Source organism: Phoca vitulina, unplaced genomic scaffold, assembly GCF_004348235.1.
Source record: "Phoca vitulina isolate PV1807 unplaced genomic scaffold, GSC_HSeal_1.0 scaffold40, whole genome shotgun sequence".
In the NCBI taxonomy this organism is placed as follows: domain Eukaryota; kingdom Metazoa; phylum Chordata; class Mammalia; order Carnivora; family Phocidae; genus Phoca; species Phoca vitulina.
Genome location: NW_022589743.1, coordinates 25,050,071 through 25,061,759, shown reverse-complemented (window position 1 = coordinate 25,061,759; position 11,689 = coordinate 25,050,071). Strand labels below are relative to the sequence as shown.

Below are 11,689 nucleotides of genomic sequence, written 5' to 3'. Positions count from 1 at the left end.
CCCCCCCCCCCCCCCCCCCCCCCCCCCCCCCCCCCCCCCCGCAGAGGCGGCGTCCCGGGAGCTGGAGAGCAAGTGCCGCGCGCTGGAGTCGCAGCTGGCCGCGCGGACGGCCGCCAACGCCGAGCTGCGGCGGGAGGTGGCGCAGCGCGAGGCGCTGGTGTCAGCGCTGCGCTGCAGCCTGCGCGCCGAGGAGCGCCGCTTCCTGGAGGAGCTGCGGCGCCGCAGCCACCGTGCCACCGTGCTGGGCACCGAGCTGCAGAAGCACACCGAGGCGGCCGCCTACCTCTCCTGCCAGCTGCACGCGGCGCGCCAGAGACTGCAGACTCCGCGCCCGGGCCCCGCCGCCGCCGCCGCCGAGCCCCGGCCCCGCCGGCGCGCACAGCGGGTCCGCCGCCCGCCCGCCGCCGAGGCCGCCGCCAAGGGCCCGGGCCGGGACTGGGCCGCCTGGGAGCGCGCGGCCCGCGCCCTGGACGACGTCGACCCCATGCCCGACCCCGCGCTCTTCCTCTACGCCCGGAGGCCCCCGCGGCCGAGCGGCCGCAGCCCGCGCCAGCCGCCTCCCCAGGAGCCCCCGGACCAAGCCGGCCCGCCGGCCGCGCCCAGCCCGCCCAGCGCTCCCGGGGAGCCGGAGTAGGCGCGGGGCTGCGGGGCGGGGAGTGGGGAAGGCCGGCTCGGCCTCCGGCTAGGGACGCAGCGTAGGCCCGCGCAGGCAGGTCCCGGGGGGCCGCGGGAGCCGGCGCTCCTGCAGGGAGCGAGCGGAGGCGGCCCCAGCTCCCCCACCCCCACCCCTTCCAACCGCCCCAGCCTTTTTGTATTGTCCTGCCCCGAGGGGTCTCCTCGGCGGGGCTGAGAGTGCACCTTCTTTTGTGGCGAGGACTCGCAGTACGGAAGCTTATCTGCTGCAGGGAGGGGAGGGAGCGGGGGGCGCGCCCTGTCCGGGGAAAGCGGTCAATCGCGGGACGCGAGGGGGAAGGCTGGGCTGGCCTACGAAAGGAATGCAGTGGCACTTAGCACCCCTAGGCCTTCCAGCTCCCCTGTCGGCCCTCCCCCATTCCCGCACGGCTGCCCTTCCCGCCAAGCCTGCCTTCGAGGGGAGGTTCGGGCTCCGGGCTGGCGGCTGGACCTTTTTCCTCTGACGCCGCTTTTCCGACCCCTACCCCGCTGATAGGTCCTTACCGGAGAGCACCCAATTCTTTAAAGGCATTTCCTGCCAGTGTCCCTGGTAGGGAAAGTGTGACGTGATGGAGGTTTGAACTTCTGGAGAGGAGTACAGAATGGGTTCGATGGCAGAACCTGGTCTAAAGCTGTCTCCAGTTCAGTTCTTCCCCAGGACGCCCACCTAAGGATTTCGGCTGGGAGCTGTGCTAGGGAAGCAAGGGGGACACGGCCGAGTCAGCCGCCCCCCACGTCAGGCTTTGGAAAGGCAGAAACTGCCTTCCCCTGCTGGAGGTAGCTGGGAACGTGAAGGCTGCCTTGGGAGCTTTCCTAGGCCTGTCTATTGGTGCTAATTTTGCCCAGCTGCACCCGGAGGTGGGAAAAAGGGCCAGGTTCCTGGAAGTGGCAGTGGTGGATAGAGGCTTGAGTTTGCTGAGGGAGGAGGTAGGAGCACAGGTTAGTCCCCAGGCTGGTCCCCTCCAGGGAGGCCCCCAGTCCTACCAGAAGTGACAGTGGCCTATGCTCAGAGTAACTCTTCTGTCTAGGATGGGGAGTGGTGAAATGGAAAGTGGGACACCCCACCTCCTAACTACTTTCTCCCCAGCTGCCCTCTTCTGACCAAAGGCAGAGTGTGGGTCCAGTCCAGCAAGTGGCCCCCACCGCAAGCCCAGCCCCTAGAAAGACAAACCCTAGAGCCCCTCCCCCCATGCCATGCCTCCTCTGTTGGTCCTGCATTGAGTCCTAAGTGCCTGTGAGGTCTTCCAGGGGCTGCTGAGGGAGTGTGGGGGGCAGGGAGAGGCCTTTACCTCACTCACGGATAGCGCATCCTGGCAGGTCTTGCCCTGGCTGAGGCCAAGCATTCTGTGTGGCACCCAGGGTCTGGGAGATGAGCAGAGTCCATCTCTAGGGGTGGTGAACCTTTCTCCCATCATGGTCCCTGTAATGAATCGGAGGAATCCGCAATCGTGTTCCCTTTTGCTGTGTAGGTCAGAGGGTGTGGGAAATCAACGGGCAAGAAGCAAAACCAGTGAGCACACTCCCAGCCCCCACAAATATGCTGTCCTCCCCCAGCTGACTGCGCTCAGGACTGCTGAGACCACTGAGCAATAACCAGGCCTCATCCGGGTGTCCAACCAAGGTGTGGACGCCCTTGGGACAGTGTTCTCTCTCTCTCAGTCTAAGTTGGGCCACAGTGGTGGTGGCCTGGGGTCCTTGCTCTGCCTGCCCTGGCCTCTTACCCTCCTCTCCCGCCCCATTTCTGTGCCTCTGCCCTCCGTGTCTCCCCTCAGGTGTGTGTGACGCACTGTACCCCTGGTCCTGTTGCCTCCCTTCCAGAGGTGTCTGTGTGAGGACACCTCTCTCCTCTCTTGGCTGCACTCTCTCGAAGGGGCCCAAAGGACTGTGTGGGAAGGAGGGAAAGGGTGTCTTTCTGCAGCAGCCCACCCAGACCCTGAGCTTCCACAGCCACACTTTTGGGGTAAACAGGGTGACTTTGTTATGTTGATTCTTCGACAGAGAGGGTGACATACTTTATCCACCCACCCACCTACTAAAAGCCATAGCTATGCCCGCCTGGCCTCCCCCCAGCTCTATAGCAATAGCCCTTTTCCCCTCTCCCCTCCTGGGGACCCAGGGTGTCTAGCTGGGGGCCTCTACCACACCCCTACCCCAGGGAGCCTCCGGTGGCCCGCCTGCCTCTCCCCAAGTGACCCCGTCAGCACCTCCGAACTCCTATCCCTCTTCCAAGCGACCAGCGATAATGACACTTAATTATTTGTGGGGTGCTTGGAGATCCCCCAGATGAAAGGTTCTGAGAGTGCTGGGGCGGCTGACTTGCTGACTCTCACCGGAGGTGTTGAGGGTCTGGGAAAGGAAATGAGCCAACCGCCCTCCTCTTCCACTTAGCAAGCTGGGGGAGGGGCTGAAGCAGATAGAGGTTTCCAGTTTTGTTTTAACAAACTCCTCTTCCCCGTTCTTCTCCTGGAAATAAAGGACTAAAGACTTCCCTCTATCCACCCGCCCCTGGGATTTGGAACAGAACCCTCAGTGCAGCAGAATGGGACTGGGAGTCAGTAGCCTGTCCTTGGCCTCAGGAGCCCCAAATTCCTTAGCCTCCAGCCCTCTCCCTCTTCTGGCCTGGGGGACCCACTCTGCCAAAGGAAAGAGCCCCCTCCCATAAGCCCCTGGAACGTCTGGGTGACTGTAATAGAAAGGATTGTGTCTCCTCTCCCCTCCTCCCCTCTTCTCGGCAGCACAAATCCCCATTGGGGGAGGGGCATGTTGACAAGAACACTCTGCCCTAGGTGGAGGTCCAGCCACACCCGAAGTGTGGACAGACCCAGGAAGGAGAGCTGCAGGTGGGGACCCCTCCCTGTTCTGGAAGCCAGCCAGGGACCAGTGGGCAATTCAGCATGAGGTTCCGTACCCCTGCCCCCCCATATCCCACCCACAGTGGTCTGCAGTTTGGGGGACCACTCCAGGGCTGAAATGGGGTAGCACTTCCCTAAGTCAGCAGCAGAATAGAGGTCTCCCAATGGAGAGGAAGGAGGCCAGGAGGGTGTGGAACAGCATCTCTTTAGTGCAGAGAGCTGGGGATCCCTGAGCACCCTCTCCCTGAGGTGCCAGCCTTGAATGGGGGACATGCAGGGCTTCCGAACCACCTGGCAGGAGCTCCATGGGTGGGGCAGAGGGATCCTGCTCCAAATTCTCTGTTGGCTGTGCTTTTTAATCCAATGCTTTTCAGAGTGTACTCACTCACCCACAGAAATAGAGCCCTATGCTTTAGGGGTGACTGTCATATGCCTTATTCTTAATAAAATATCTGAAAAACACACAAGTCAGACCTCTTCTCTGTGGGCACTCTGCCCTACTCCAACCTCTGTTCCTGCAGGTGTGGAAGAAGATGTGGAAGACATGGAGAGTGGTTTGGGAGTCAGCTGATGGGTTGGGTGAGACTGGGAGCTGAGACTCTGGAGTCTTCTACTGGATATTCCTCACAAGGCATAAGGCACTCATCTGAGTTGTCCCAATGTTCAGGCTAGCCCTGACTCTTTCCCCATGCCACCCCAATCCAAATGAACAAACGAGACCTTGGATCTGAGGCTCCTGGCTAGGGTTGGGAGAGAGAGACTAGAAGGGCTCCAGGCTTGGAACTGCCCATTGTCTTGGCCAGGAAGGAATCCTGGGGTTCTGGCATCTTTGGCCATGCTGGTTTCCCTTACCTGACCCCCAAGCCCATCTGATCCAGCTGCAAGAAGCCCAGCATCCCAGAAATAAGCCCTATTCTTATATACCATTAGTGAGGGTTATGCTGAGGCTGCAATTAAGGAGCTCAGCACACCCAGCACCCACAAGAATTTAAGCCTATACATTTTCAGTGTAGGTCTATGTTGTGGACGACTCTAGGAGAAAGAGCAGTAGCCCTGCATTCTAAGGATTTGGGGGACATATTGGTTTGCCAGCAACCCCTCTGATACTAGGATCCATTGTTTCCTTTTGGGGAACTGCCCTTCTATTTCAGTCCGTGTTGAGGGGGTGGGGAGCTGACTCTACCCATGTGACCCAGGTAAAGTAAGTCACACTGATTGGGTTGGAGGTGGGCACACGACTCAGTCTGAACCAATGAGAGTCAGTCTCAGGACTTTTGCTGGAGCCACTCATTCAACACACCAAGTTGGAGGCTAGGAATACATCAGTGAACAAAACAGGACTTTTGAGAAATACAAACTCTTGGGCGGCTAAAATGGCAGAATATCAGCCTAGAAGTCTGGCAGGCTGCTTGCCACCACAAGAGATAGGGCTGCCTGAATACGAAGCTATCACACCAGAAGCAAAAGCAGGAGAGATGGAGATAATTCCTGACCATTAAGCTGCTGGATCCAGCTTTGCCTGCATTCCATATACCCCAGCCCCGCTCAGTTATGTGGACCAATAAACCCCCTTCTCCTCCCATACTTTTGTTTTTAAGTGGTCAGCATTAGTGTATTTTTTTTAAAGATTTTATTTATTTATTTGACAGAGAGAGAGAGACAGCGAGAGAGGGAACACAAGCAGGGGGAGTGGGAGAGGGAGAAGCAGGCTTCCCGCTGAGCAGGGAGCCTGACACGGGGCTCGATCCCAGGACTCTGGGATGCTGACCTGAGCCAAAGGCAGATGCCTAATGACTGAGCCACCCAGGCACCCCTAATTTGTGCATTTTTAAAAAAGATTTTATTTATTTATTTGTCAGAGAGAGAGAGGGAGAGGGAACACAAGCAGGGGGAGTGGCAGGCAGAGCGAGAAGCAGGCTCCCCGCTGAGCAAGGAGCCCAATGCGGGGCTCGATCCCAGGACCCTGGGATCATGACCTGAGCCAAAGACAGACACTTAACCACCTGAGCCACCCAGGCGCCCCTAACTTAATTTTTTTGAACTAATTTTAGACTTAGAGAAAAGTTGCAAAATTAATACAGAGTTCCTTGGGGCTCCTGGGTGGCTCAGTCAGTTAAGCGTCTGCCTTCAGCTCAGGTCTTGATCTCAGAGTCCTGGGATCGAGCCCCACATCGGGCTCCCTGCTCAGCGGGGAGTCTGCTTCTCCCTCTTCCTCTGTGATCTCTCTCCCTCTCTCACTCTCTCTCAAATAAATAAATAATAAAAATCTTTAAAAAAATAATAATACAGAGTTCCGGTATACCCTTTACCCAGCTTCCCCTTATATAAACATCTTACTTTATTGTGGTACAATTAAAACCAAAAAATTGACACTGGTACATGACTATTAACTAAGCCACAGACCTCATTTGAATTTCACCAGTTTTCCCACCCATTCCCTTTTTCTGTTCCAGGTGTTCTCTCCAGGATTCCATTGCATTTAGTTATCTTTCCTTAGTCTTCTCAATCTATGACATACTTTTTAAAGCCATTTTAAGTTCGGTTTCACTGTCTTGCTAATCCCAAGAGTCATGATGATGTCCAAGAACAATCAGTGGGGGGAAAACAAGTGGACCCCAACCAATAAATGACATTAAATACAATATTTGCAGAGCTCTAGGGAGGGGATAACCACTTCTAGCCAAGACTAAAGAGGAGTTTAACACATACAGTGATATCTGAGCTTGACTATAGACCTGGGATAGCTTTTACACCTGGCCTGTGACGCTCCTCCCCGGGAAGTTGGCATCAAGAAAAGAGAAGTGACTTACTCAAGGTAAGTAAGGAAGTTGTAGTGAAGGAGTCAGGGATGGAGCTGGACTTGAAGTCACGTGTATTGATTCCTACCTGGGATATCCAGGTGGAGCGGGCAGGCCTGAACTGCCCCATCTCAGCTTCTTGCTCCAGCCTCTGGGGATCAGATTTGAGCCCAGGATGGGCAAGGACCAGACCTGTAGCAATTCCCATTCTGAGAAGTATGGCCCAGGCTTCTGCTTGTCCATCATCTTTTATCTCCTGGGGCAGCTAGGAGAGGGAAGGCCCAGCCCCAGATAAAGATCCGCCCAAGACTCTGGGGTCCCATGTTCAATTCAAGAAAAAGGAGAGAAGGGGAAGAGACAGGGGGAATTGGCCTTAGGGTCCCCTCATAAACCTCAAGGGGTGCTTGGCTGAACCCAGCCCAGAGACATAGTACAGGGTGGAGATATGCAATGTCAGCACCAGACAACTCAGAGATCATGTAGGCAACCCCCTCATTTTACAGATGGGGAGACTGAGGCCCAGGGCATCTCTAGGACTGTCATTCCTTCCCTCCTGGCAGTTCTGCCCACACAGGTTTGGGGTTGAGGGAGATGGAGCATTTCCTCTCTTATGGGTCCCTGGAGTCAAGCCAGTAAGATAGGGGGACTCCCTCCTGCAATCCAGGAGTCTGGGTTCCTGCTCACCTCTCCAAATCCTTGAGAACTCTGAAAAGCAGGGGGGAATAGGAATGCCCAACTGAGTGGGTGTATTCATCCTAACACTTATTAGGGAGGTGGGAGGCTTTAAATAGGCTAATTATGTAGGCTAGGTCTCAGCCTTGATAAACCTCCCTTCATACTTCATTAGCATCTTTACCCAGGAGCCCTAAAGATGGGAAAATTGAGATGCTCAGGAGTGTCACCAGGGCAGCCCTGAGGTTGGGAAGCATGTAACAGGAGCCTGCTAGGGAAAGGGGAAGAGGATCTATGGAAGCTAAGTTGCAGGTTTTGAGGCTGCTGGGACTGGTTAGTCAGTAGGCCCACGGACAAATTGGTCGCAAGCACCCATGCTGACCAGTAGGCACTCAGCTCCCGACCATGAAGAGGATAGGAGAGAAAGGGCCAGGGTAGGGTACAGACTGGTACCTCTCCAAGGTCAGCCTGGGTCTCAGCCAGGCGTTGTGGAAATGATCTGAAGCTCTGGATACAAGAGTCAAAGCATACAGTTCACAAAAGGGATATCTATAAGGAAAGCCCACATATTATAAATAATGATGGGGATCAAAGGTGAAACCCTGCGTTGCTAGCAACACTCCCTCCTTAGCATCCTGTGGAGCCCTCAAAAGGACTGCTTGGTACTCTATACATGTGATTCATCCATTCAACCAGCAAATGTGCATGAAGCACCTACTATGCTTCAGGCTTTGGGAAGATGCCGGGGATTCCCAGATAAATAAGGTATGGCCCTTGCTTTTAAGAAGTCCCCCAGTCTAGGGGCACCTGGGGGGCTCAGTCGGTTAAGCCTCTGCCTTCAGCTCAGGTCATGATCCCAGGGTCGGGCTCTCTGCTCCGCGGGGAGTCTCCTTCTCCCTCTCCCTCTGCCTGCCGCTCCCCCCTCTTGTGCTCTCTCTCTCTCTCTCTCTCTCTGTCAAATGAGTAAATAAAATCTTAAAAAAGAAGAAGAAGAAGAGGGGCGCCTGGGTGGCTCAGTCGTTAAGTGTCTGCCTTCGGTTCAGGTCATGGTCCCAGGGTCCTGGGATCGAGTCCCACATCGAGTCCCACATCGGGCTCCCTGCTCGGCAGGAAGCCTGCTTCTCCCTCTCCCACTCCCCCTGCTTGTGTTCCTGCTCTCGCTATCTCTCTCTCTGTCAAATAAATAAATAAAATCTTAAAAAAAAAGAAGAAGAAGAAGAAGAAGAAGAAGACCCCAGTCTAGCAGCCACCTGAGTTCTCACCTGAGAACCAGACATGCCAGCATGGCCAAAACAGACTCAGTTTATGCCCGTTATCCCAATGCCATTATTAATTAGTGTCCGCTTTCAAAAGTGTCTTGCTTTGGCGGACATAGTCACCTTATCCATGGCACAATGTACAGGCACTGGTGGGAATAGTTGTGGAAAGTGGTGTTTGTAGTTGCTCTTAAGACCATGATGAAGAGGGGCACCTCGGTGGCTCAGTTGGCTAAGCAACTGCCTTGGGCTCAGGTCATGATCTTGGGGTCCTGGATCCCCGCATGGAGCCCCCCCATCAAGTCCCTCATCAGGCTCCCTGCTCAGTGGGGAGCCTGCTTCTCCCTCTCCCCCTGTCCCTTCCCTGCTCCTCCCCTGCTCCTCCCCTCCTTCTCCTCTGCTGGTACTCTCTCTCTCTCAAATAAATAGAATCTCTCTCTCTCTTTTTTAAAGACCATGATGAGGAGACATTGGTGGAGGCAGCTTGAAAGCAAAAAACTGTCTGCTTAATATGTTACTGGAGGTCAGACCACCAGACTACAGAGAAAGTGGCCAGAGGATGACGCTCTTTGTGTGTATCTGTTTCCCTGTTACCAGGCTTGCTGCTCCTAGTGTTAAAACTCAGCTATGTCGGGGCGCCTGGGTGGCTCAGTCGTTAAGCGTCTGCCTTCGGCTCAGGTCATGATCTCAGGGTCCTGGAATCGAGCCCCACGTCGGGCTCCCTGCTCAGCCAGGAGCCTGCTTCTCCCTCTCCCACTCCCCCTGCTTGTGTTCCCTCTCTCGCTGTCTCTCTCTCTCTCTCTGTGTCAAATAAATAAATAAGAATTAAAAAAAAAAGAAAAAACTCAGCTATGTTTCGGGCGCCTGGGTGGCTCAGTTGGTTAAGCGACTGCCTTCAACTCAGGTCAGGATCCCGGAGTCCTGGAATCGAGTCCCACATCGGGCTCCCGGCTTAACGGGGAGTCTGCTTCTCTCTCTGACCCTCTCCCCTCTCATGCTGTTTCTCTCTCTCTCTCTCAAATAAATAAATAAAATCTTAAAAAAAAAAAAACTCAGCTATGTTTCTGGTTATGAGTAACGTTACCAACATGGAGGGGGCTTCTACCTTCAGCTACATTGGACTAGGTACAATTCTCCACATTCCTTGAGTTTCATGGATACAAAATACCCATCGTTAGGAGCCTGGTTAAAAGAATTATGGTACCACCACACAATGGAATATAATCCAGCCATAAAACGGAATGAGAAAGCTCTTTGTGTACTGATAGGTAACAATCTCCAGAATGTATTGTTAAGTAAAATATCAGGGGAGGGGCGCCTGGGTGGCTCAGGTGGTTAAGTGTCTGCCTTCGGCTCAGCTCATGATCCCGGGACCCTAGGATCCAGCCCCGCATCACATCAGGCTCCCTGCTCATCAGAAGCCTACTTCTCCCTCTGCTTGTGCTCTCTTTCAAATAAATAAATAAAATCTTAAAAGAAAAAAAAATCAGGGTAAGGAATAGCAGGTACAGTGTGTTGACATTTGTGTAACGAAAGGGGAAAAATATTTATACACACTCTTATATGCAAAGAGTATAAAAGAACTGGTAACGTTGGTGATCTGGGGAGGGAACCTAGGTGGCTGGGGGCAGGTGAGGGATTTCACCGTATACCCTTTTGTACTTTGTGAAGTTTGAAGCATATGAATGTGTTACCTATTTAAAATTATAGGTAAAATTAAAATATTTAAAAAATAAATAAGTGAGTGAATAAATTCCCAGAGTCCTTCCTTCTGTGTCTGCCCATATAATTCCTCTGACTTGCTCATTAAAATCATTCTTACCCTTTGAAGCTCAGTTCAGAGCCACCTCTTTCCAGAAGCCCTCCCTGCTGCCTCCCTGCACACTTAAAACAGCCATCTTTAAAGACTTTTATTCTGTAGCCGTGGACATGAAGTTGCTGTGTGCATTTCACTTCATCCACCAGATTGAAACTTCTCCTGGCAGGGACTGGGTCTGATATCTCTGATCTTCCTGCAGCACTGAGCTTTTTGCAAGCTGTGCTAGAAAGACTGAGATCACACCGAGTTTCACACTATCTAAAGTACTTTGATGACCACTATCTCCTCACAACAGCTAGGTGAGAGGCTAGGCAGATGGGTGTTTTTATTTGACAGATGAAGCTCCTGAGATTTAGTGGAGTGGAAGTAAAGTGACTTGCTCAAGGTTACAAAAAAAGACAAGGTAGAGGTTGCAGGATGCAGATTTCCAACCTAATCAAGTATTAGGTTTATACACTTTCCTGACTGCCTGCCTTCCTTATACACCCAGTAGTCAGGTCTTTTTTTATTTCCAGGCTTCTTGTGCAATGGTCCAAACTCATCTGCCCCTAGTCTAGTTCAGCGTCCCCTTATCCCCCACACAGCAGTCAGAGCATTTTTTTTTTTTTAATTTTATTTATTTTTTTGACAGAGACACAGTGAGAGAGGGAACACAAACAGGGGGAGTGGGAGAGGGAGAACAGGCTTCCTGCGGAGCAAGGAGCCTGATTCGAGCCTTGATCCCAGGACTCTGGGATCATGACCGAAGTGGAAGGCAGATGCTTAACGACTGAGCCACCCAGGCGCCCCCCAGTCAGAGCATTTCTCACCTCTCTTCCTCCTGCTTAAATGCTTAAAGACTTTCACTAGCTCCTCTTCCCAGCACCTGTACTCCAGGACAAAGTCCGCTTTTCTTTGCAATTTTTACGAGGCTCTAGGGCCCGCCCCAGCCCACCTCTGCAGTTTCAGCTTCCCAATTCCCATTCAGATCCTGGCAGATGTCAGGAATAGGCCTTACCCGATTCCCAGGCCTGTGCATGAAAGACCCTCCCTACTCTCTCTGCCTGGGGAATGTCAGCTCACTGGCAAGACCTGCAAAATGTCACCTGGGCAGCATTCTCTCTGACCTCACTTCTCAGTCCCCACCAAAACCCAGACTTCTAAAATAATGAACGACTGGAAAGTGTCCAGGCTGTGGATTTAGCTTGACTCAGCTCTAGTTCTTGCTCTCTGTGTGACTTTGGTCTCAGCTTCCTTCACTGAAAAATGGGGATAATGTGCCAGCCTGGAAGTAAGGACCCATCTGGGGGGGGGGCTGTCGAGGCCACTGGTGGGAGAAGCAGGTTGTAGCTCACAGCAAAGTTTGGTGGCTCCATTTCTGACACTGCATCCCCTTTAGCTGCCCTGCACCCCTTCCTCAAGAAGCTAGACGCCCCCCCCCAGCTCCACCCTTTCGAGCCTGGTAAGGAGGGTGCTGTGGGTCACACTGACACCGCAGATTAGAGACCGCGTGGTCATTTGGCAGATTTGCAATAGGAAGCAGAGGGCCACTGGGGGAAGGGACGGTGAGCAATGGCAGTCCTCGAACAGTCTCCACCCAAGGTCAGGGCGCCCGCGGGACCGACTAAGAACGGCAAGGAC

The 11,689-nt window shown here is 53.7% G+C and overlaps 1 protein-coding gene across 1 annotated transcript in view; it reads left to right on the top strand.

Moving 5' to 3' along the window:
- The window catches only part of CCDC92B (coiled-coil domain containing 92B), a 16,080-nt gene extending 15,446 nt beyond the window's left edge, over window positions 1-634 (top strand). The window contains exon 4 of the mRNA XM_032429083.1: window positions 45-634. Coding sequence (XP_032284974.1) covers window positions 45-634 — 590 coding nt within the window. The remainder of the gene's footprint in view (window positions 1-44) is intronic.
- Window positions 635-11,689: the final 11,055 nt, after the last annotated feature.